This window comes from Pholis gunnellus (genome assembly GCF_910591455.1).
Source record: "Pholis gunnellus genome assembly, chromosome: 3".
NCBI classification, from domain to species: domain Eukaryota; kingdom Metazoa; phylum Chordata; class Actinopteri; order Perciformes; family Pholidae; genus Pholis; species Pholis gunnellus.
This window is the reverse complement of record NC_136529.1, coordinates 9,948,231-9,970,896: the sequence shown is the minus strand read 5'-3', so window position 1 is coordinate 9,970,896 and position 22,666 is coordinate 9,948,231. Positions and strand designations below refer to the sequence as shown.

At 40.9% G+C, this 22,666-nt stretch overlaps 1 protein-coding gene across 1 annotated transcript; it reads right to left on the bottom strand.

Moving 5' to 3' along the window:
* Positions 1-5,550: 5,550 nt before the first annotated feature.
* Positions 5,551-16,432, bottom strand: inka2 (inka box actin regulator 2; the record flags this gene model as incomplete). The annotated part of the gene is made up of 2 exons (XM_079157044.1): positions 5,551-6,786; positions 16,361-16,432. The coding sequence occupies 2 exons, from the start codon at positions 16,430-16,432 to the stop codon at positions 5,551-5,553; spliced, it is 1,308 nt and encodes a 435-aa protein (XP_079013170.1).
* Positions 16,433-22,666: the final 6,234 nt, after the last annotated feature.

Here is a 22,666-nt window from a genome sequence, read left to right as displayed (position 1 = left end):
AATTATTTTACTGTTTATCCACTAAACAATTCATTTTGCAACTGTTCCAGCTCTAGAATGAACCCCGACTGCAAACCATCAACGTTTCTGACTTCACCCCCCAAGAAGATGACATGATCAGGACACAGCAGGAGTCAGACAGCCGACAGCCCTGAAACAACAGCACTTCTGCCAGTCTGTGGTAGAGTTAGAGCAACGTCAGACTGTATTTGAACAAATACACGTTGAATTCCTCAGATTCACAGAAGACTGGCAGACAGGAAGGAGATCAAAGCGTGGAAACATTCCTGTGTATTAGGTTCACCTGTCGGAGCACCTAAATACATCAGTCATAGCTTCAGAGGAGGGTGGTCTGCAGGGAGCTTCACGTTGCAGTCTGACCAAAAAAACAATTGGCGCTGTTTTCTGTCAGGTTGAAACATTCAGCTCGGCTGGGATCCATCTTGAAACATAAATTAAATGTTCAGATACTTAATAGTCTAGCTGCATTTCATTATCGTATTTATTGAGGGTCAATGGGTGCATTTTTACCACAAACGGCAGTCCAGCAAGACAAACCGTAGAAGACGTACCGCAGAAGACGTACCGCAGAAGACGAACCGTAGAAGACGAACCGCAGAAGACCTACCACAGAAGACGAACCGTAGAAGAAAACATAGTGTAGAAGACATACCGTAAAACACGTACCATAGAACACGTACCGTAGAAGACATAGTTTAGAAGACTTAGTGTAGAAGACAAACTGTAGATTATTATATTATTATATCAATTAAGGCTGCACTGTGATTCAATATTGTCGTATTATATTGTCTTTCAACGAACACTTATTTTAGTCTTTTCACTATGGACTCATGGATTGAGGATTTTATCAAAAAAATTCAGTAAATAGTGTAAAAAAAATGCAGCCAGGGGTGATGTGTGTATATTGCTTATTTTCTCACATTTGAGAAGCTGGAAGCAGTAAATGTTTGATATTTTCAGTTGAGAAATGACTAAAACAATAAATCGATTATTAAAAGACTAGCAGGACGTAATGCATAATGATGTTCAATGCAACATGGTTTCATGTCTGTGAAGTTCCACTTTGCATGCATTAGTCGAACAAGAGAGTGTGAGACTTATCTTGTACGATACGCATTTTGGCGCAAAGAGGCCAGATGTTAAATCCCAAATAATTCGCCCTGGATTTAACTCTTGCATTTATCTCTCTGCCAAATCTGTCTCTGCTTTGTGGCTTTAAAACGTAGTCTCTCATTTCCAAAAGTGAGGGTGTTTACGTGCCACTACAAATGACCGATGGTTTTGCTGGCTTTAGCATGTGTGAGTGTGAATGTGTGTGTGTGAAGAGGTCTCATGTTTCCTGTGGGAACTCCTTGCAGAAAGCCGCGCTGGGGGACGATTCTGGACTTTTAGTTGCTGACGATTATAAAAAGTGAAACATGAGCGCATTCCTGAGGGCCAAGCTATAGAACTGTGTGGCTACACAGCTGAGGGCTTATTGAAAGATGAGCGCTTATCAGGAAATTAGCCTACTGTGGGATCCAAAGGGGTCACAAAAGCATACATGCACCGACATAAATGCATGCACTGCATTCCGTATTCACCGCCCCCAACTAAAGATGATCCCTTTTTTATATGATCATCACACGTCCCATTCATTTGTTCAGGCAATAAGTCACAGTTGAATCGTTAACATGACCAGGTCTTTGTGTTCAGTCCTCGTTTGAATCTGAGCTCTGCACAGTGACTTGTAACTGTGCTGCACTCAGGCATTGCGTGCCCCAGATTTGGGGTGGGAGTGTTGTGAGGCTGTGAGAGAGCGACAGCTGACTAGCTGGGACCAGAGAGGAGGAGGAGGATGAGGAGGAGGGGGAGGAGGTGGTGGTGGTCAGACAGCAGTCAGCGTCCACTGCTGGGATCCCGGGGGAAACTGAAGAGAAGGGACTACATGTTGCAGCTGTTATAACCCAGCCCCCCCCCCCCCCCCCCCCCCCAACACACACACACACACACACACACACACACACACACACACACACACACACACACACACACACACACACACACACACACACACACACACACACAAACAGATTATTCTTAGCTCTCTTTTTAATCTTGAATGCTCACTGACCTGTTCGTGGAGTGTTATGTAAAGTTATAAAGTGTTCCTGTGAGATGGTGTTAAGCTGAGAGAATATTGATCTCAACACATTTGGCAGCAGATGAACAGCATTTTACTGAGGGGAAAATGTTACACTTATACTTAATAGGTTTCCTAATATGACGTTATAGATATGGCTTTTCACTCTTGCATTTGGGCTGCTATTACTTCCACTATAAATCAACATGGTTATTGTTGTTTTGAGTAATTGATGAATTATACAGTCTGTAATGAAAATATCCTCTAATTGGTTGTTTAGTTAGAACTAGTCAATTGACGAATTGATTAATTTATTCATGAGTCTCAGTTAAAAAGAGTGATGTTACAGTAACACCAGCTTCTACAAACCCTGCAAAGTGCAACAGGGAATGCATTGTCTTTGTTTTTTAGCCAGAAAGAAAAGCCTGTTCTGTCCAATTAACAACCGTAGAATAAAATGAAGTAATGTAGTATGCAAACTAGTCATGAGTCAAGAGAGATATTTCGTTTACAATTAAATAAAGCAGATTAGCAGAATATAGAAAAATACTTAAAACGATTAAGTTATTATAAAAATAGTTGTTGAGTTTTCTATTCATTGAATTAATGGATTAATTGCTTCAGCTCTAAAAGAGCCACAGAATATCCTGCTATGGAGTTAATTCTACATGGTAGAGCAGATATGTTTTAAAACAGCCCAGGAACTCTGCAGTAGGTTTAGCTTGCTTTTCTTGGACGAAGTGCTCGGGGACAGAAAGATGAACTGATTGATGTGGTTTGATGTGTATTTCATGAAAAAAAACATCCGAGGGATTGAGTGTCACGAAGAGCCGGTGATAAACTGCAAGGCTGCAGAGTTCATGTTGCTGTTGTTTATTTATTGAAGACCTTGATGGAGTTGTTGTACAGATTTAGAATCAATTTAGAGCACCGTCGAGGCACAGGCAGTGAGTGACTTGCTGGCTTTGGCCTCAGTGAACCTGTTAGTCATGCAGCCGCACTTTACTGTAGAAAAAAATCAAGACTGAGAGCTACAGCTGAAAGCAAGAGCTGGTGGCTGGAGTCTGATATTTTTACTTACTTATTTATTTATCTTTTCTTTTTCAAATCAATTTGACTGTTTTGGATGCTATTTTAGATGATAAATAAGAGTACATGTGGTGCTGTTTTAGATGTGGTGACAATTTGCAAAAGTTATCTACTGAAGAAGTTGCTTGATACAGTCAAAATATGTGATTATGTGAGTTTTCGATTTCACGATATGTCTAGAAATCCCCCCTAAAAAATTCAACCTTGCTGTTTGTCTAATGCTTTGCTGGAAAGTATCAGCTCTGCACCAACACAACTAACAGCAATAACAGACCCACCATTTGATACACAAATCACAAGTCAAGACACAGAGTAACGTTTCTTTCTGAAAACAGATTTAATTTACAAAGAGTCACTGACGTTTTTACAGTGCATATGACACAGAATCACTACTGAAGGTTCGCAGAACCCTGATGAAAAACATCAACAACAGTGCTGAAAATTACACGTAGACAACTGTAAATAGGAAGAAATAAATGTAACATTTACATACACATACTGTATGATATGACATCTCAGACTGTGCCTCATCTTAGCACAACTTTCTCAGCAGAAACGTCTTTGTGTGTGTGTTGGACCATCTGAATGTACAGTATTGACCTGAATACTGAGACAACACCATATGGATCGACTCGCCAAGACACTCAAAAGACCTAAGGCCTAATCCCTGCTGGCTAAATTGATTGGTCTGGGATCCCATTTAAGAGTGAAATTAACAGTTTTTTTTTACAATAGTAAGAAGTTAGAGTATCAGATTGTCCTTGCATAACAGTGGTCCTCTATAGAAACAATGGATTTTGAGTTGGAGCGGGCAGTGTCATCGATTATCCTGAGGGAATCCTGATATTTATGTCAATTTGTGAAGGAAGCTGTAGTTTGTTTTTCCTTGTTATGATGCTGGTTGAAGTAAAAAGAAACAAAACACTGAAACCGTTTATGATACAAGAGAATAAATATTGTAAGATTAACTCATCAGTTTGCTGTTTAAATACATGCGTGGTGTTGTTTGTTGTGATGTTTGTGTGACTGATTCATTTGTGCAGAGTTATGAAAACCATGCGATTTGATTTTACAGTAAATGTTCGTTATTGCTGATGTTTGGATGATGATAAATATGTACAATGTTCTGTACATTGATCCTGTCTGATAGAGATTACGGGTCTTTACCTCCACTTTCAACTGTCTCATTACTGTTACAGCTCTGTGATGTATTCATATACATCTATATATATATATATCTATATATATAGATATATATGGTATGTAACATCATCGTAATAATTCAGTTCATGCTCAAAGCTTTGGGATTAAACAAGCCAGTTTTGGATCTTCTTCGAGGCTGTGGCGACCAAGCTTTACATAACGACCGGTACCAGATGGCAGTCAGTCAGCCAGTACTCTGCCATCTTTACCCCCTTGTCTCTCTGCGGACTGACAGTTGACCCGACATGTGCCATGTCTGCATGGCAGAGAAGAAAAACAAGCATTTCTAACATAACTACAAGCCAAACAGTGCTGATCACTACTATGTGCAATCTTTGAACTAGACATGCACTGTGATGCTGTTACGTCTTTCCAGGCAAGAAGAGATGAGGCAAGACTTCTCTAAACTGTGTTTGAAGCCCATTTGAATACGGAGTTGTCTCATAGTTAACTCTTGTGTAACATTCATTCCCTGAGCAAGGTGAATGAGACGGGTTTCCAAGGCGCCAAGGCCTGTTGGAAACAAAAGTGAGCTTATGACTGTGTTTAGTGGCAGTGCGTTCAGTAACAGCTGTTTGAGGCATCGCTTATAAAAACGGTAACCATGCAATCCACCAGTTGGTGTTTCTATTCATAGATGCAAAGAAGTGAGATATAGAGTCCTGCAGCATAGCAGTGAAAAAGTCAGTGGATCATTTTATAAAGACCTGTAATGATGGAGACATTCTGAGAAGGATGTCCGTTTTAAAGTACCGTCTTGTAGGACATCCAGAGAACCCAGTCATACATGCACACACACACACACAAGATGAAAGTTGAATAATACAAAACTTGCAGCATAAGTCTTGAAACTCTGTTTCAGACACTCCAGCACACACTCACCCAGACGCACACAACAAACAAGGTTTAGGTTTTTAGGATTGTCAGACAAAATGTTGCCCTGATAATCCCGTTGTGGGTGTGAAGTTCATTGGTTCATTTTTGGAAGATAACTGGATCCAAGCCTCTCTTTCATTCATCCATTCAATCCCCCTCCAGCAAAGCCCAAATCCCACCAGCACCTGTCACTCGCTCAGTTTGGCATCACTGGCAGTCTGTTGGCCCGAGACTCACTGTCAGACCCACACAGCTGTGTTGTAGTCAAACAAGGGCTGCATTTTCTCCAGACCAGTCTCTGGCTGTCTCCTGTCTAAATACATCCCAGCAAATGGCTGCTGGTGGACCCGGGGGAAGTGGTGTTGGTGGTTCCTCTCTGCTTCAGCTAGATGAGAACACGGCCTGCCTTTGCCCTGCTGTCCGTTTGCCCAGAAGGGCAGGTAGAAGCTGCCTTTTGAACTTTTGGGCGCCACTTTCTTTGGCCTTTTGAAGAGGTCTCCCTCTGGCAGCTCCGGAGCCATCCAGCCGGGCCTCTCCTTGAGCAGCTTGTCCCTGTCGGGTCGGACGCTGCGCAGGAACTTCTTGAAGATGTTTGTGGTTAATGAGAACTTCCTGCAGATTTCCTGCGAGCGGCTGAGGCGGAGAGGGTGAGCTGGGGTGTCCGGTCTGTCCGCCCCTCCGTCCGCTATCCTCTCCTCTCTTCTTTTCCTCATCTCCTCTTCTTCCCCCTCATCCCTCTCCACCTCGGGCAGATCCAGCCAGTTGCCCACGAGGTCGGCGAAGACGTTGTCGCCCAGCACTAAAGGCTGACGGTTGCGGCTGCGACTCATGAGCGACGAAGTCCAGTCGCTGGCGTCATCTGTGCTGTCCTGGGAGTAGTCACTGTCCAATGAAGGGCCTTCTCTGGAGAGGCTGTACAGGATCCCAGGCAGGTCCACTGCCTGAGCACGACGGGGAGCCTGTGGCTGAGCGTAGGTTTCCGGTGGAAGGTTTCCCACCATTGGTCCGTAGAAATCCACCTGCGGAGCGGAGTATCCTGACCACCTCTTGGGTATAGACTCAAGGTCATTCTCGCTTCTCATGCTTCTTTCACTACCCTCGCTCTCACTCTCAAGGCTGGATGCTGAGGAAGACGAGGTTCCCAAGCTGCTTCTGTTTCGAGACAGGGTCCTGTCATCTCGGCTGAAGGTGTTCCTGCTCTCCAGAGACGGCCTTGGACTCGGCGTTGGGCTCGGGCTGGGCTCATTGGGCATGGTCTGGCTAAAGCAGGACCCGTGATCCTTGAACGAGGTGGAAGCCACTGTAGCTGATGCTTCAGGAGGAGCTGGATGTGGGAGTCCTCGGTTAATGGGCCGACCTGAAATGTCGAGGTTTTCTAGCGCTGTCTGAACCTGAAGGAGCTTGAGTTCCTGGAGGGCTCCCATCATTGAATTCATCTGAGCATGGAGGCCATCTCCGGCTTCTTTCATACACAGCTGCAGGGAGACAAAGATATATAGAGATGATGAGAGACAAAAAAATTTAAAATGTCAACTTCGGTTTAACAGCTAAAGACCTTGTAGAGGTCGTCTATTCATTCCTTTGACTCCTCAGCCTGCTTCAGGACAAATATCATCCATCAAAGTCCGATTTCTTCACTGTCCCCCCTCTTGTTCGTCATTTATCTCAGCAGCTACATACATCTAAATTACATACCATCAACTGGCAGTATGAAAAGCATTAAATTCATGTCTTCATGAATACAAATCACAATTACAGCCCTGCTATTTGTCTCTGTGTCAGTTAGACTCTTCTCTTGTGTGTTTAAGGCTGTGCACCTTGTTTAATTATGGGTCATGTGACCTAGTTTTGGACGACAGGCCAGGGTCCCATATGGCGAGACAGGATCCAACCCATGACAGCTGTAAAACAGACTAGCTTTTCCATTTTTCCCCTCAATCGTCTACTCTTTTCTATCTCCATTTCCCATCCACTTACTTTAATCCATATTTGCTCTTTGCTCTAGGCTCTTTGTCTTCACTCTTACTTCCTTCTGTGCAGCAGTAATACACTCTGCTTTTATCCTCCTCCTCTCTCTTTCTGCTCTCATCTGTTTAAGAGCTTGTGTCATGTGATCCTGGACTAACCGTCTTCTCCTGAAGGCAGACAGAATGCCCAGAGGCAGCATCCTGACCTGTGTCTTTATTTGTAGTCTTGAATCATTTGACCCAGACCTTTGAATCGTTCTCTTGATCTAACAACAGGTTTATCTTCTTCTAAGAACATGCTCACATTGGCAAACGAAGCAAGTGATTGAAGAGTAAATCTGCCGGGAGGCCTCCTTTCTTTAAATAAATAAAACGTCTGTGGGAAGATGAGAGGAAGCATGCAAGGAATTTAGAAAAACGTGCCAGAGTCTGTGGGAAAAGGTTGGTTCGAAACACCTACTGTAGACACCCGTGATCAACACTTCTTTTCCCTATAAACCAACTCGTTTGTCAGGATCTGTCGGTTAAACCGCAACAACATAGATAACCGTCAACTAAACATAAATGCAGATTATTACACATAAAACAGTCCTATATCATAAGAACGAAAAGCCATTTTATATTACTCCTTAAAAATAAAAAAAGAAGAAAAAATATAATAAATCTATAGAATTGAAACCCACACCTTACCTTCTATAAACTGTCACAAAGCAGGAGGCATAGATATCCCTGTCTGTCTCTCTGTTGTTAGTCTGCACCTCTACCAGCCTGTCACTGTCTCTCACCTTTCAAACTGATCTGTCTGACGGCCCCTATATGTATCTCTCTCCAATCGGGGGACACCGCTGGGGGTGACAGCCAATCAGCGTTACCCGTCTAGACTGTAATCCCCAAACGGTGGGGGGGGGGGTCACTCAGGCGGAAACAGACCGACTGTGAGGAACGGTGAGAGTCAGCCGGATGGGAGGGGGTAGGGGGAGAAGGAGGGTTGTGTGTGTGATGGGGAGGGATCCTTCGCCATATGTTTAGATGTCGAAGAGAAAGCTGTTGATGGATTTAATTATGAATGACACCATAAGAATACATGGGGGGGGTGTAACATCACCAGGCTGTGATACTTAATCTTGAGGGAGCCCCAGGGTGGGAAAAGTTGCTGCGTAGGACAACTGGCAGTACGGCATCATAAACAAAGCAGCTCATAATCACTGTGTTTTTGGTGAAAGAACATTTGTTCCCTTGATAATGAATGATTTAGTAATCAAGCGCAACATTCAGGTTGAAAGTTTATTTTGTTCAACAATGTTGGTTTGTGAACAAACCTGCAAAACTAATGACATGCACATCAGCTTTACTTGTGTGAAGTACTAATTAGCAAATGTTAGCATGCTTACACGCTAAACTAAGATAGACGTACACTGAGTTCCAAATCGCATATTTAAAAAAAAACCTTTTAGTACATACTGCCGCTGCCCTTACAAAGTACGGACTGTTGCATGCAGTATGCATTCAATTGGTAGATGCTGCTTCATCATAACATTGCAACTTGAACTTTGACCCATGCTGGCCTGCATACTACAAAATCCGACATGAAATCCTGGTATTTGACATCCTATGTATTGGGACATACTAAATATTTTTCTGGCACAGTAAATAGTATGGCTGTATTGGTATTGGAACACAAAGAGTTGGAGATAGTTAATATTATGCCAGAATGTAAACATTGTCATTGTGAGTATTCTACCATGCTGATGTTAGCATTTAGCTCAAAGTACTGCTGTGCCAAAGTATAACCTCACAGAGCAGCTAGCATGGCTGTTGACTCTTAGCCCTCTAAAATTGATTTAAAATGATATTTGACTTCGCAAAACGTTTTAGAACAGTGACGCTTATATGTATTATATTAATACTATAAGTATTAATTATATGATTATTTTATAAACCATTAGATTATTATGTTGAGTATTTCATTGATTATTATCATTTAATTTATGAAAGATGGTCTAAAACCAAAAGAATTATACAACACAGAGACAAGCTCATACTAAAGAATGTTTGGCATTTGTCCCTGATAAATTACTTCATTGCTCATCGGAATTGGTGTCAATTAATGTTCTGTTAATCGATACTCACATGGTCTGTACGTTGACACTTATCCAATACCCTGCACCATTAACATCAAACCTCTGGGTTAAAACGCTCTGCTCATCACTAACATATGGCTGAGTAGGTACACGGGGGCGTTAACAGCCTCTGAGATCAGATAATAAGCCTATCAATGCACATGCTGGGAACAAAAGCCTCTGAGCTTCCCGTTGCATCGCTAAATTAGGCAGCGAAGGTACATGTAATTAGTACAATCGGGTTGTCTCTTGTCTTCGTGCCTTCCACATATGGCTGACTTCAGTAGCTGTAATTGGCGGTGTCCTGGGAGAGGCTGGTAGAAAGCACATAATTACGGTTTACTTTCCTCCACATCAAAGGTCAACAAGTCTGAAGACAAGATGACGTGAGGAATTATGTATTGTCGTTACATCTTCAGAGGCAGAGATGGGTCTTCAGTGAAGTTTATACAGGGATCAGATGAGGGATTACCACACTCTGAGCTGCTGGTGAAATCTGGACCACTTAAATGCATTAAATCTGTTTTTGAAATATTATCTGCAGTCTAAAAGGGCCTCACCTGTTTGCACACGCTAACCAAAAACACCTTAATTTTACACTCACATGCAACGTTCCCATTATCCTCCAAAACGCAGGCGTATCCCCTTGGTTATTTAAAACACACTGAGTTGTTTTCTGGCATTTCTATTTTAAGGCTACATTAATAATTCATATTGTGCCCTGCGGAACCAACAGAAGAACAGTAGTAGACTAAACCTTATTATTCCACCTTTACCGTACCAACTAACTCTAGGCACTCCACCGCTGCCATTTCAAACTGAACTTTGTGGCCCAAATATGTCAGCCTTTTCAACCTTCATTCTGCCGTTTGCTCGGGAAATGCGAAAAGTGACCTGAAAATAGGGTCCCGCAGCGGTTTCTAGTCTAAACACGGATGTTGAATTCTTGAGATGTGTCACTTTTACAATGTGTGAATGAGCTCAGGACCTCATTAGGACAAAGACACAGAGGATGCAGACCTGACAGGACCTACAGGAGCACCTTCAGGTCTTTCCCAGAATAAAAAGGAGATGAGAAAAAACGTCCGTCTAATCTAATTAAATAAGAGAACTGGGGTGAAATTGGGGCTGCAGGACATTTCTGTACTGCCCAGAAACACTGGCATCAATTACCCAGTCTGGTTAAGTTAAGTTAAATCTTCTTTTTGAACATTAAGCCTCCAAACTACTTCAGCCATTTAATCTATCAAGCGTGTGTTTCTAAAGATCATTTTTTTTAAAGCAAACCGAGTGAAAGCCTGCTGAATGAATGAAAGAAAGACGGACTGCATGTCCAGATTCTCCCCCTACGTCCCCCACTACGTCTTCTTTGGCTGCAGCGATGCCAGCCAACCAGACATAATTGGCAATTAAAGGCTGAATGCTTCAAAGTGTAAAAACAATGGCTGGCAGTCTTGAATCAATGTTGAATGGAGGCTTATTAAGAAGTTCTGGCCATTTTAATCTAAAAAAGGAAATTGATTCTTTATTTTATATTCTCACATCAAGGGTCCATGCATCAAGGGAGATGCTTTCGTAAACCATTCAATATGCATGCAAGTGAATTAAATACCACAAAGTATAAATAAGTTAATGCTCCTCCTGTGCTGTCTGCTGAGATCGAGCTCTCTGCCTTCATTGCATAAAATAAATTTGCTGCGCAAACACACTGAGCTCCCACATCCGAACATGTCCAAACATGCCTCGCTTGAATGAAGTGAGTGTCTTTTATAAGGCATGCATGTGTGTGCTTGTATGTTGTGTTCACTGGTATACATTAACTGTATTGTTTAATGAGAAATAAACACGCAAACCAGAACTCAAAAATAAATCGGCCCTCTATTCTGGCTGTGAAATACGGGCTATTCACTGTTGTTGTTTATCTGTTATTGGCTGTTGGGGGAGGAAATAGTGAGGCCAAGGTTATCAGACCCAAAAGGTCTTCCTGTTTAGGAGGAGCTGGCCAGCAGCTAGTGTACTCCACCCTCCCTCCACCTCCACCCCTAATTAAAAATGAATGGTGGGCTGTGTGGGTCAAGGACAGGAATGGGGTCTCTGTCCAGGGGACACAGAGAGGGTCTCTGTGACTGAGCTGCTGGACACGCTACGGGCCGCTGTGGACAGCCCCGAGGTTATGATCAAGAGGGCAATAAAGCTGCGGAGCAGTCACTGAATATATTACTGTGCACATGGCAATGAATGCCTCTTTGACAAAAAAGGTTACATGGTGACTCTGTTTGGTCCAAATGTCCTCAGGGTCATGTTCAGGAGAGGCAGAAGTGTGAATAATGTTCGAGAAAATAATACGGGTCACAAATACATCTTGTAAGATGTCATTACAAATTTCCCCCTGGGGATGAATAAAGTATATATCTATCTAGCTATGATTATCTAGTTGTTAAGTGTAGACATCCATATATTTCATCTGAATGTTGTGCTTGTTATATTTAATATGGGGATATGCTACGCTTGCATGTCTCGCCATATAATGATTACTCACATAAGCCAAGGTTTGGTTCTTCTAAATTACCAAAAAAAAAACATGTTCTCACTTTCTTTTCTGGCAGAGAATTTGGGGTTTTATTAGTGCAAATTTTTAGATATTTGTCTCTCAGATTTCTGCCCCCAGCCCCGTACAACTGAGGTAAAAGGGATTTGTTTGGTGGCGCTTACAGTCTACATTAAAAATATCAGCAACAACTCTTTTCAGAAACAGTGTGGTGGGTACTCTGGGGACTGTGCTCCCAAGAAAAATGACAACACATGTTGTCTGTGCAAATGCCTACAAGTTCTTTGTGGAACATACAAAGCCTATTTAGTGGCTGTGTGCATCACTGTATGTCAACTAAATGTCAGACACATGTCCGTGATCTTTCAATATTGAAAATATTGTTTTTAATCCCAAATCTCAATCAAACTGTTAGCAAGAGGTAAGAGGACATGGAGAATTAGGAGAACTGTCCCTTTTTAAAACCGATTCTATTCAAACCAAATGCATTATTCCTTCTCTGACCTGCTGCCCAGCAAAGACTCCCTGATAGCCTTTTCAGAGACGGGAGGGGGTTTAATAACTTGTTTCCTGCTACAGCTCATTTAGGACCTCACAAAAACGATGGTGCCGTGGGAGACACAGGAGGATTAGGGTCTGTATCATCATCTTTGGCAGTCGGAAGATATTTGGAAAAAACCTGGGACCCAAATCTGTCTTTCTGGCTGAAAATCCTCACTGGAAGCAATACTTGTTAGATAGATCTATGATAGTGCAGCCGTTGACGTCAGCACCTTGTATGTGGGCAGTGAAAGTGCACGACCAACTCTCCAGCCCACAGTTGTAACATCCAGTGTGACGTTCATTTTGTAGAGACTCCAGATCCGGCCCCCTCTTAGTCTAACATCAAAAGCTTTCATGATGAGTGGCATTAGTATAATGCAGTCTTTAAAGCTCATTGAGTTAAGTGATTTATTGGTGGTGAATAGGCCTCCATAGCTTTGAATGCATTTTGTTATCAAATGCATACTATGTGTCAGTTGTTCAGTGTGGAACAAAGAGCATTTTGGAATTTTTGAAGTTTGTACTGCATGCAGGGGCTGTGTTATAAACTGTGGGAGTAAATGGCTGCACTCATTAATATTGTTTTAATTAACAATGGATCAAAGAAAAATGTGTGATTTATTGATGAACCCACAGAAAATTAACAATTTACCTTCGCTCTACAGAGCGTTTTAGCATCGTTTCATCTCACCGTTTTGGTTTTAGAGCAATGTTCCTGTTTTGACTCACTGTCACTGTCAAGTCAGGCAGCTGATTTTTAGGAAAAAATAACTGTTATTAACCCACTCTACTAGCTACTGTATGTGTCAATATGCATCTGTATGATGACATTTTATACAGGGATTATTTTTCAATATTCTGTTTTAAACTTGTTCTTCTGCCCCCAAGTGGCCCAAAATCAACCAATGCTACTTTGATACATTCTACAACACATCTTCCATTTTAGTAGCAGAACAATTCCAAAAAATTCCAATTTCTTTTGGCCAGAAAAAGCAATAACCTGAGACAAAATGTAATTTGAAGGCCCCAAAGACAGAAGAACATGAGAGAGCACAATATTGCCCTAAACATCAGTCAGAGCAATACCCATGAGAAGAAATCCACTTTCATTTCTTCAAAAAAACAGTGATAAAGCAGGTTATGTGCGCACAGTCTCATAATGATAAACAGGCTTTGTAAAAGCCATCTCAAACACAATGATCACCCATGCAAAACCCCACAGCTGCCACTTAGAGCTAGGCCAATTTTAGCTGAGGGGAAGGAAGGGCAGGTTGGAGTGCAGAAGCCACGAGGGAGCCCCCAAACAAACGAGCTTAAAGTTATACCACTATGCTTCTTTGTTTTGTGTGCAGTTCTCTGATCCCACACCCTAAAGGTAACAAAGACCGTTGCAACGTTGAGGCACACACGCTTTCCAGACTACACTGTGCACTATTTCCTTTCTCAGATGTCATGACCTCATGCTTGCTGGCTTTGGTGTTGAATTCCAAGCTGACAGTTATGTTTTTGAAATGTGCCTCAGGTGTGAGAGAGATAAAGGAGTATGATGCATATGAAATCTGTTTCAGCAGTGATGACACCAAAAGGTTTGACTTATGCTTTAGTGTCTGTAATGCAGGTGTGAACCCGGCATTTAGACAAGATGACTCAAAGACATGTCAGCATTTGTATCCTTGACTTTAAGCAGGCAGGAAGGGCTTATGTTTTTTTTTGGTGTTGTGAATAATGAGTCATGCATGAGTTTAAGAATATTTCATTGTTAGCATTATATCCTGAGGATTTCTATGGAGCCTTGCAGTGCTTTTTATAGGAACAAATGGGAGCAAACAGCCTGTTGACAAACTCTGTTTTCAGTTTGTACGAAGACGAAAAAACGATGATACACTTGAACTGACATAAAAACTGATCTGTCAGCTTTGAGTTTTAGCATCACTGGCATGTGGGATGTGGTCAGCAGTAAGAACAAATTGCCCCAGACCTTGTCGGGTCAAGGGTCAAATGCTCAAGCGTGACCTGACACTACCCCACACAAACTTCAAATTTCAACAGTCTACTAACTGATTTTATAGAGATGATTGGAACTCAATGGCTTCCTGAAACTGAAAATATCTTAACCACAGCAGCTCGGTCTCAAAAAATGGTGATCTGTGATTGAAGGTGTATGTGCTTTGTAGTAAATGAACTACGAAATATTCAAAACAACTACACCACAGTCTAGTCACAAGTGATGCTGAAGAACCAGCCGACTCTGCAGCAGGTGTTAATCGGTTGTTATGTTTGTGAACTCTGCGTTACAGATGGAGCTGGTTTACCGCTCTCAAGTAGGCACTGGATGAAAATCCGTCACAGTGGAAAGAAAAGTGACAACCTTGGCATGGACACCCCCCGCTTTTCTGAACAACAGATTGCATCCCACATGGTCCTTTGCAGGGGGATCCTGCCTCGGCTTTTTAACCAGCATCTGCTCTCTGTTCTCCTGTTTGATCCCCGGCATGGCGCAACACTTTTTCCATTATGTTACCAAACTGCGATATGGCAGCTATAACACAACGTGTCCTCCTGGCATCAACGTCCCCCCCCCCCTAAAATCTCAAGTGTCACTTCACAGACGTGTGGCTAATTTGGAGAAGCGAATTCACAGAAGTCACAGAGCGGATCATGTTGCAAAAACACGCAGCCATGCAAGGCTTTTCTGTGGGTCAGTGGCTGGATTGAAGGGAAAAAAAATCTGTGTCTGCTTTGAAGATGAGTCCAAATGAAATCTGTGCCAGTTAAGGCTCCTTTGAAAATGGGTCTACAGTCTGTCACTGCCAAATGATTTGGGTGTGAGGGTGCAGCTTCCACATTTTGCTTTCAAATTTCAAGGCCAGGGGTAAGAGATAGCACTCCAAATATGCCACCATCAAACACATTTGTTTATTATAGGACAGGAGATGTGAGCATATTAAATAAGGGAGACTCACAAATTTATTTAGGGCGTTATAATGTGATGAAATTCACTGTGACTGCCAATTTCCCTCCCTTCTGAAAGAAAGACTTCACAGCAGTAGGATTCCCAGCAGCTGACTATTATTTGCTTCATCTGTGAATCTGTTTATTTCGAGATTCATCAATCATTTGTTCTGTGTTTAAAATGTCTGTTTCAAGGTGAGATCTTCAAATATCTTGTTTCGTTCAATCAACAGTCCAAAATCCAAAGATATTCAGTTTAAATTGATATTAAAGGCACCAAATCATCACATTTAATGAGCCAGAACCACCAAACTCGTGGCATTTCTGCTTTAAAAGTAAACGAACAATTATTATTTTATCAAAACAGTTGCTGGATGATGCTGTCAATCGATTAATCGACTATTCCCTAATCGACCCAGCTCCAGTCCATTGCAACACAGAATTAAATATACTATGAATCTTAAAACTATTTATTTTAGGATCCATCTGACTAAGTCTTCCTTGAGAGAAGAGGAGAAACTATCTTGTGCTCATTAAGCTTAAAACATCTGTCCCAGATGCGTGGACAGAGAGGAGGAGGAGGATATGTACACACGCCTCTGGTGCGCTCAAAGCTTTAAGATTAGACAGATTAATGCGATTAAAAAAACAAAAAACCGCATGCATGCATCCCCAACTGAAGCTAAAAAACTAGAATATGAGCGATATCTGTCAAGACACATAATATGCAAAAAAAGCGTCACAAATCTTATATTATTTTGAATGTGTTTGTAATGAGGAATTCATTTAGATTTTCTGTTGGCGCCAAGTTGCACATAAAAAAAAATGCTACATGTGCAATATGAACATTATAAAGTAGAACCACATCCCTCAGTGCTGATTGCAATAGTAGAAGTACAGTAAATAGAACGGAACATACCAGTTCTTGCTTTAGTCGCCTCAGACACGCGTCCATGTTTTTGCATTCTGGTTTGGAGAGCTGTTGTTCCATTTTTTGAAATGCAAGAATTTCAGAAGAAAAGCTTCGCCAGTCGCCGCTCGAGCATGACTATGAGAGCTTCCTGCTGGGCAGAGGAATTAAAACAACGCTCTCGCGGAGAGCAGAAAACAATTTGCAATTGGAGATGCGCAAATCCTGCTGAGGAATGCGCGCACGGCTCGTGACTCGAATCCTGTAATTAAAAAAAAAAAAACACAACTACTGATGACGAAAATGCGTTTACTCCCAAAATGTTAATGAGGTCCTTCTTGTGGCTGCATCCAGAGACTCGGTCCGTGTGTGTGTCTCGGTGGCCGCTGCTTGGCTACTGTCAGCCTGCTGTATGTGTGTGTGTGTGTTGCTCAGCACGTTTTTCCCCCCTCTGCTATTTCCCCATTGAAGAGTAGAGCTTACGTTGCCCATCCAATTTCCTCCAATGAGTGAGCCTCTCAGGACGACTAAATCTCATTCAAACTAGGATCCGTTGTTTATTATAGGACGAGTAGATTTGTCCACTGCAGCTTGTAATGGTTTCGCAGAAATATGAGACTAAAACATCTGGAAATATTTGAATCAAGGTTGAAAGAATTGACAGTGGGGCAACTGAAAAAAGTAAACATCTCTATCCCATAATACTGCCTGACCAGTAGAATAGATTCTGCAGCCACTGTTGCAGCTCATTGGAATGAAGGAGGAAGTTTAAGGAGGATGTGAGTAAAAGAAACCATATGTGTCATGAAACGGGCCATAGGGCCAGTTTCCTGGCCACCTTCACTGCGGTCAGAGAGGAAACACCTGAGCCACAGGCTTTTCCACAGGCTTTTGTTGCGTGACCCGGATATAGTGCTTCATTTGCAAGGGAAGGAAGAGTTGCATATACAAGGAACCCACCTGGAAGTTGTTTGTCAAGTCCTCCCTCACAATATAGAGTTGACGTTTGTGAAAGCATGCACAGTGGTAAACATGCACTGCATCTCATCCAATCTGAAGATGTCAAGGAAACTATATGAGGTCTCTTTTACCTCGAAACGATTGTGTTGCTGACAAGAAAAGGAAGGACAGAAGTTTAGTGAAACTACTTTAATAATCGAAACAACTACAATATTTATATTAAGGAAAATGTAATTTATTGTATTTTGTCTTTAGTATTGGTGAATTCATGGAAAAGCTCATTTTGCCAAGCAATGGCCGAGCACTGATTGTAATCTTTCTTGCTTAGTTCTTTGATAGGATAGTTTAGGCCTGATGTTTGTGATGCATCAGAGAGAGAAACAGATTCAACTCAGATTCCAAAAAGCAGTGAAACAGGGAAAATGAAGAAAATCATCTTAGCATAACTTAACTTCAGATAGAGAGGAAGAGGCTTGCATGTTTTATTCAGTTCTAATTTATTGTCATGTCAGCACTTTGAATATTTAAAGAGTTCTCTGCTGTGTTCATACAGCTGATTTCTAACTCTTTCTGTTTGTTCAGTGTCATTTTGACTGCAGTTTCTTTTTACGGTTGTTTTATTAATAAAATCAGAGAGAAAAGCTTTTTTACAGTAAGTGATACTTTTAATGTCTTATTTGCAGATATTAAATCAGACCATTAGAGTATGAAGACGCTGTACTTCTTCATCAGTCGGGAGTGAGATGATGACCCTTGGGTCTAATTTAACGTTCAGCGAGCTGCTTTGTGATTCGGAACAATTTCATCCCAAATGTGACCTCCAACCTGCAGCTGCTTCGCTTGCATGTGTCCACTTCCTCCCAGCTGTCAGTGTAGCACCCTTGGATTAGGAAGTGTCTCCTCAGATCAGACAGCACTGAAACACACAGTCAGTAAATGAAGCAGCAACAACTGTTTCACTCTGCTGACTTGTGTGTATACGTATATATATATATATATAGTACACTGTCGATCATCCTTTATGGGACTCACTGAGTGTTACGGCTTGTTTGGTTATTAATCAAACTACCAAGAAAAGACAAAACATAAATGGACTTGCAATGAAACCACCACAGATGTCATTCCAACTCACACACTGCTATTGTTTTGGTTGTAAACAGAAGCTGAAGAGAATAAACCTAAACTATGTTACAATTAAACAATTAATTTACTTATTTTGTCCTCTGTTATAAATCCATTTGGTTGCTTTGTCAATATCCCAAATGATACTTTGGGTAGTAAAACTTAAAGAAATGGGGTACTTTGCCACCACTAGTGCATGTGGGTCCTGTTGGCAACATGTTGCGTTTTGTAATATGAGATGATTGTTTCACTAACAAAATCAAACAACATCCTTGCGTTCTAATAGTTAGGTGACAGTTAGGAAGACTAACTTTAACTAACTTATATGCAATTTGCAAGCGACAATCATTTGTGAAACGTGATGCTGCCCCCGTTTACCACCTGTGCGTAGGGCAGTGCTTGCAAATTGCTTTTGTAAAACAGGCCTTTGAGCGTTAGATTCATTTTTGAATTCCAAATCCGGAGTTATCACTAAGTTGCATGTGAATTCACCATCCCAAGTCAATCAGTATGAACTGAGAAGTAATCGTGACTTCAGGACGAGTCAACCAGGTTTAAAGTTCATCTTCATTATGCAACAGGTCTATTAACGCTCTTACTGTATATGTGAGAGCACTTGTCTCTTGGTCTTATGTCGCTTCTCTGTACTGTAGTCGTGAGAATAATTGAATAGAAGATGACAGGATTTCATGTTTTAAGATTTGAAAGAAACAGGATCAGGCACTGTGATGATGCAATGTTTTCCTGTTAATGTACTAACATTACACCAAACTACCAAACTGTTAAATATGAAATAAAACCACATCAGTCTCTGAACTAATGTCTTTATATTATCGTGTTACATAAAACAGCAACTGTTCGCGTTTAGCACAAGGAGACTGATGAAAGATGATAATGAGAAGAACAAAAGAAATCCAATAACTTGAGTTATGACTTTATTACTCGGTGCTTTTTATTACATCATCAGTCAGACATATTAGATTCCTTATGAGGCGGCAACAGGTCAGCGATATAGTATGCAATGTAACAGGTTCTTAGAGTTTTACTAATATTAAAATTCAGTACTAGAGTTGATTAGTTGAATGGCAGAAAGTTAATCTTTAACATTTTAGTGATTGATTAATTGTTCAGGTAATTTTTGAAGCGTTACGTTAGTAAATTGAATAACTTTGGGTTTTTGACTGTTGGTTGGACAAAAGACATCTGGCTCTGAGAGACGCACAACACACACAATGTTATTCATCTGCATCGTTTAAATGTGGGAGGAAATGTATTAAGACCATACTTTATATAATTCTCAATTCATTTTTTATTGTTCTACTCTAATACAATTATTTTCTATTCATAATTAGAGTTCACACTGTTTTCCTTTCAACTGTTGAAACATGATGCATTGGGGGGTTATGAACACAGCAATGACATGTCGTAAATAAAGTAGAAAATGACTGCATTACCAGTTAATAGAAGCTAAACAATAACTCAATGTTCCTTGCTTTACATACATATGTGGTTTTAATTCAAGTGTGCATATATAGGGACACTATGTCTTGATTATTGACCTTTGGTAAAAAGCAATTTTTTATAAATTGTGTTACAGTGTGTCCCTTTTTAAGCAGACTTACTAGTCTGCCAAAGCTGTTAGTACACCGCCATCTAAAGATCAGGAAGTGTCACTGCAGGACTTGCTGTAATTGGTGTTTAAAGTAACTTTTACAGGGCTGCAATGTCTTTGGTTTAAATCCAGCCATGGGCCTCAGTTGCATGTCAATCCCGAACTATCTCGCCCCTCATTTCCTGTCACATCTCTACTGTCTATTCTCCAATGAAGGCATGACAAAGTTGCCTTCATTGGAATTATGAAATCTTTACAGAGCGCTTCTATTTTAACCGGCGCATCTTTTCTGGCAGCTTTTTACAATGGCTTCTTCTGTAATACATTTTCATATGACAGAGAGGCAGTAATTGAGTCAAACATCCTCACGTCACACGTCATTGTAATTAGATATAGTTTGGCTCTTCACCGTATCAGAAAATTGGATCTTGTGAATTTTAGGCAATTTATTGTAACTAATAAAGGTTATAGTAGTTCAGAGATATAGAACACATTATATCCTTTTAGCAAACCTTTTTAAAACAATCAACTAATTGTATTTGATGCCCTGCTTGAATAATTTCCCCCACAATGAAGCTGATCTGAGTTTTTCTACCCAAGCTGAATTAGTCATGAGTCTGTGTGAGTCATCCAGTCCTTCTATGTGAGGACATGAGCCAGACAACCACTAATGATGGTAATATGCTGCAAAGTCAGAGTCGATTTCGTGGCCGGCAATGAGCTGACAGTAACACCTGGTCAAGTACATGAAAGTGGTATTTAAGAGGTGTGTCAGAAACATAACTTCCCTTTGACTTTGTGCATCATATCATGTGTTCATTTTGCTGGGTGTTCGCTATCTTTGCTTTTGCTAAGCTTTGTGTTTACCCAACTAGTTTGGATTTTGTTTCATATTGAGGATACTAATAACAAGTTAGGATTGTATTCATTTAGATTTTACATTTTGTTTAAGTGTAGTGAGAAGTATTATGAGTACACCACAGACTTTGGATCAATCATTGAAATATGATATATGCAGTGAGAAATTTCTTGCTCAAAATTTTATTTCCGATATTAAATAAGAAGAAAGGGAAACTGTGATGTATAACAGAAAGTAAACGTTATAAATAGTAGTTCCTGAAAAAGATTGTATTTGTATGTCATTCACTGGTGTTTTGTAAAAAGTATTATTCCAGCTTGTTAGGAATTTAGAACCTGAATAACTCCCATTAAACAAAATGTTTGATGAGGTCGACCTGTCATATGTGGTGATAGTAAAATCAATACTAGTGTATAAAGTGAGTTAAGTTAATAGTGCCCTGTGCTCTCAACAAAAAATGAATTTTGTATCATGCTGCCATCTAGTGAGACATGTACAAAAGTGCAGATAGGAGCATATAGCTGCACTATGTAACAGTTTCCAGGGTGTAACTTTTTATCGACTGGTTCCTATTTGCATTGGTAGAGGAAGTAGTCAGACACTTTACTTAAGTAAAAGTACAAATACCACACTGTAAAAATACTTCATTACAAGTCAAAGTCTTGTGTTGACATTTTTACTGAAGCAAATGTATGTAAGTATAGTCAGAAATAAGTACTTAAAGTATTTCAAATGTAAAATTCTTCATTCTTAAACAGAAGTTGTGAAGTTTAAAATCTTACATATTCACCATAGACACGCCCTCAGAGCAATAATGTATTTGATTATTCTATTAACACCTATTCTTGCTGATGTTCCATCCTTACTGCAATCGCCATCATTTTTCAGCATTTCCTGTCCATCTAGAAACTTTGCTTAGTTGCTTGACAGAGTATGTGCGCTCTAACAGCCCAGGATTTTCTGCAGTGAATGCTCCATTGATAACATGCCTTTCAGTTGGCTGGTTGATGGGGGAAATTTTAAAGGATACAGATGCTCCATTCAATTGCACAATGTCCTGTCTCACTGTGCATAATGAGATGGGTTGTGAGAGCCAAACACTGAGCAGCTTGTGGGAGGAGAATAGATATATCTGCACTATGGGTTTCAATGGTCCTTCTCCATTGAAGAGACATACATTGACAACTTTCAGCATTCCTTTGTGGTCGTGACTCGGTTTGTCCATGTAAAGGCGCTCTGAGGAAGAGGAAGTAAAAATCACAGTGGCTGATTTGTTTGCATTTTGTCATCATGGAGAATGCTCATGGCCTCTTTAAGGTGCATTTGTCCATTTTGTGTATTCTCCCTCATTTACTGCATCTCCCCTTCACTTTGATCCCTTTCATAATGTAATCCTTGGAGAGTTTTTTTTAATTCTGTACATGCACCAAGGAAATGGTCTCTGACATTGCAGTAGGGAAAGTAAGGGTTAGGCTTATTAACATTTACCTTTCCTTTGGTGTAGGCTATTGGTGTGCTTTCAGACTCCGATTTTGTCAACAAGTAGACAGAGGATACTTGTCTGGAGGGTTGCCTTTTTTTTCCAGTTCTTGGTCTTTTCGGTTTGTGGAGCTCAACAGCTCTCTCCGATATGCGTTTGGCTCTCGACTTTTACTGTTGCCAGGTTCGCCTGCCCTGTCACAATGCCACATACTCAACAAATCCATCTCTGTACTGCACAGGGAGTTTACTTAGGAGTCTGACAACATGAGAGCCACTTATC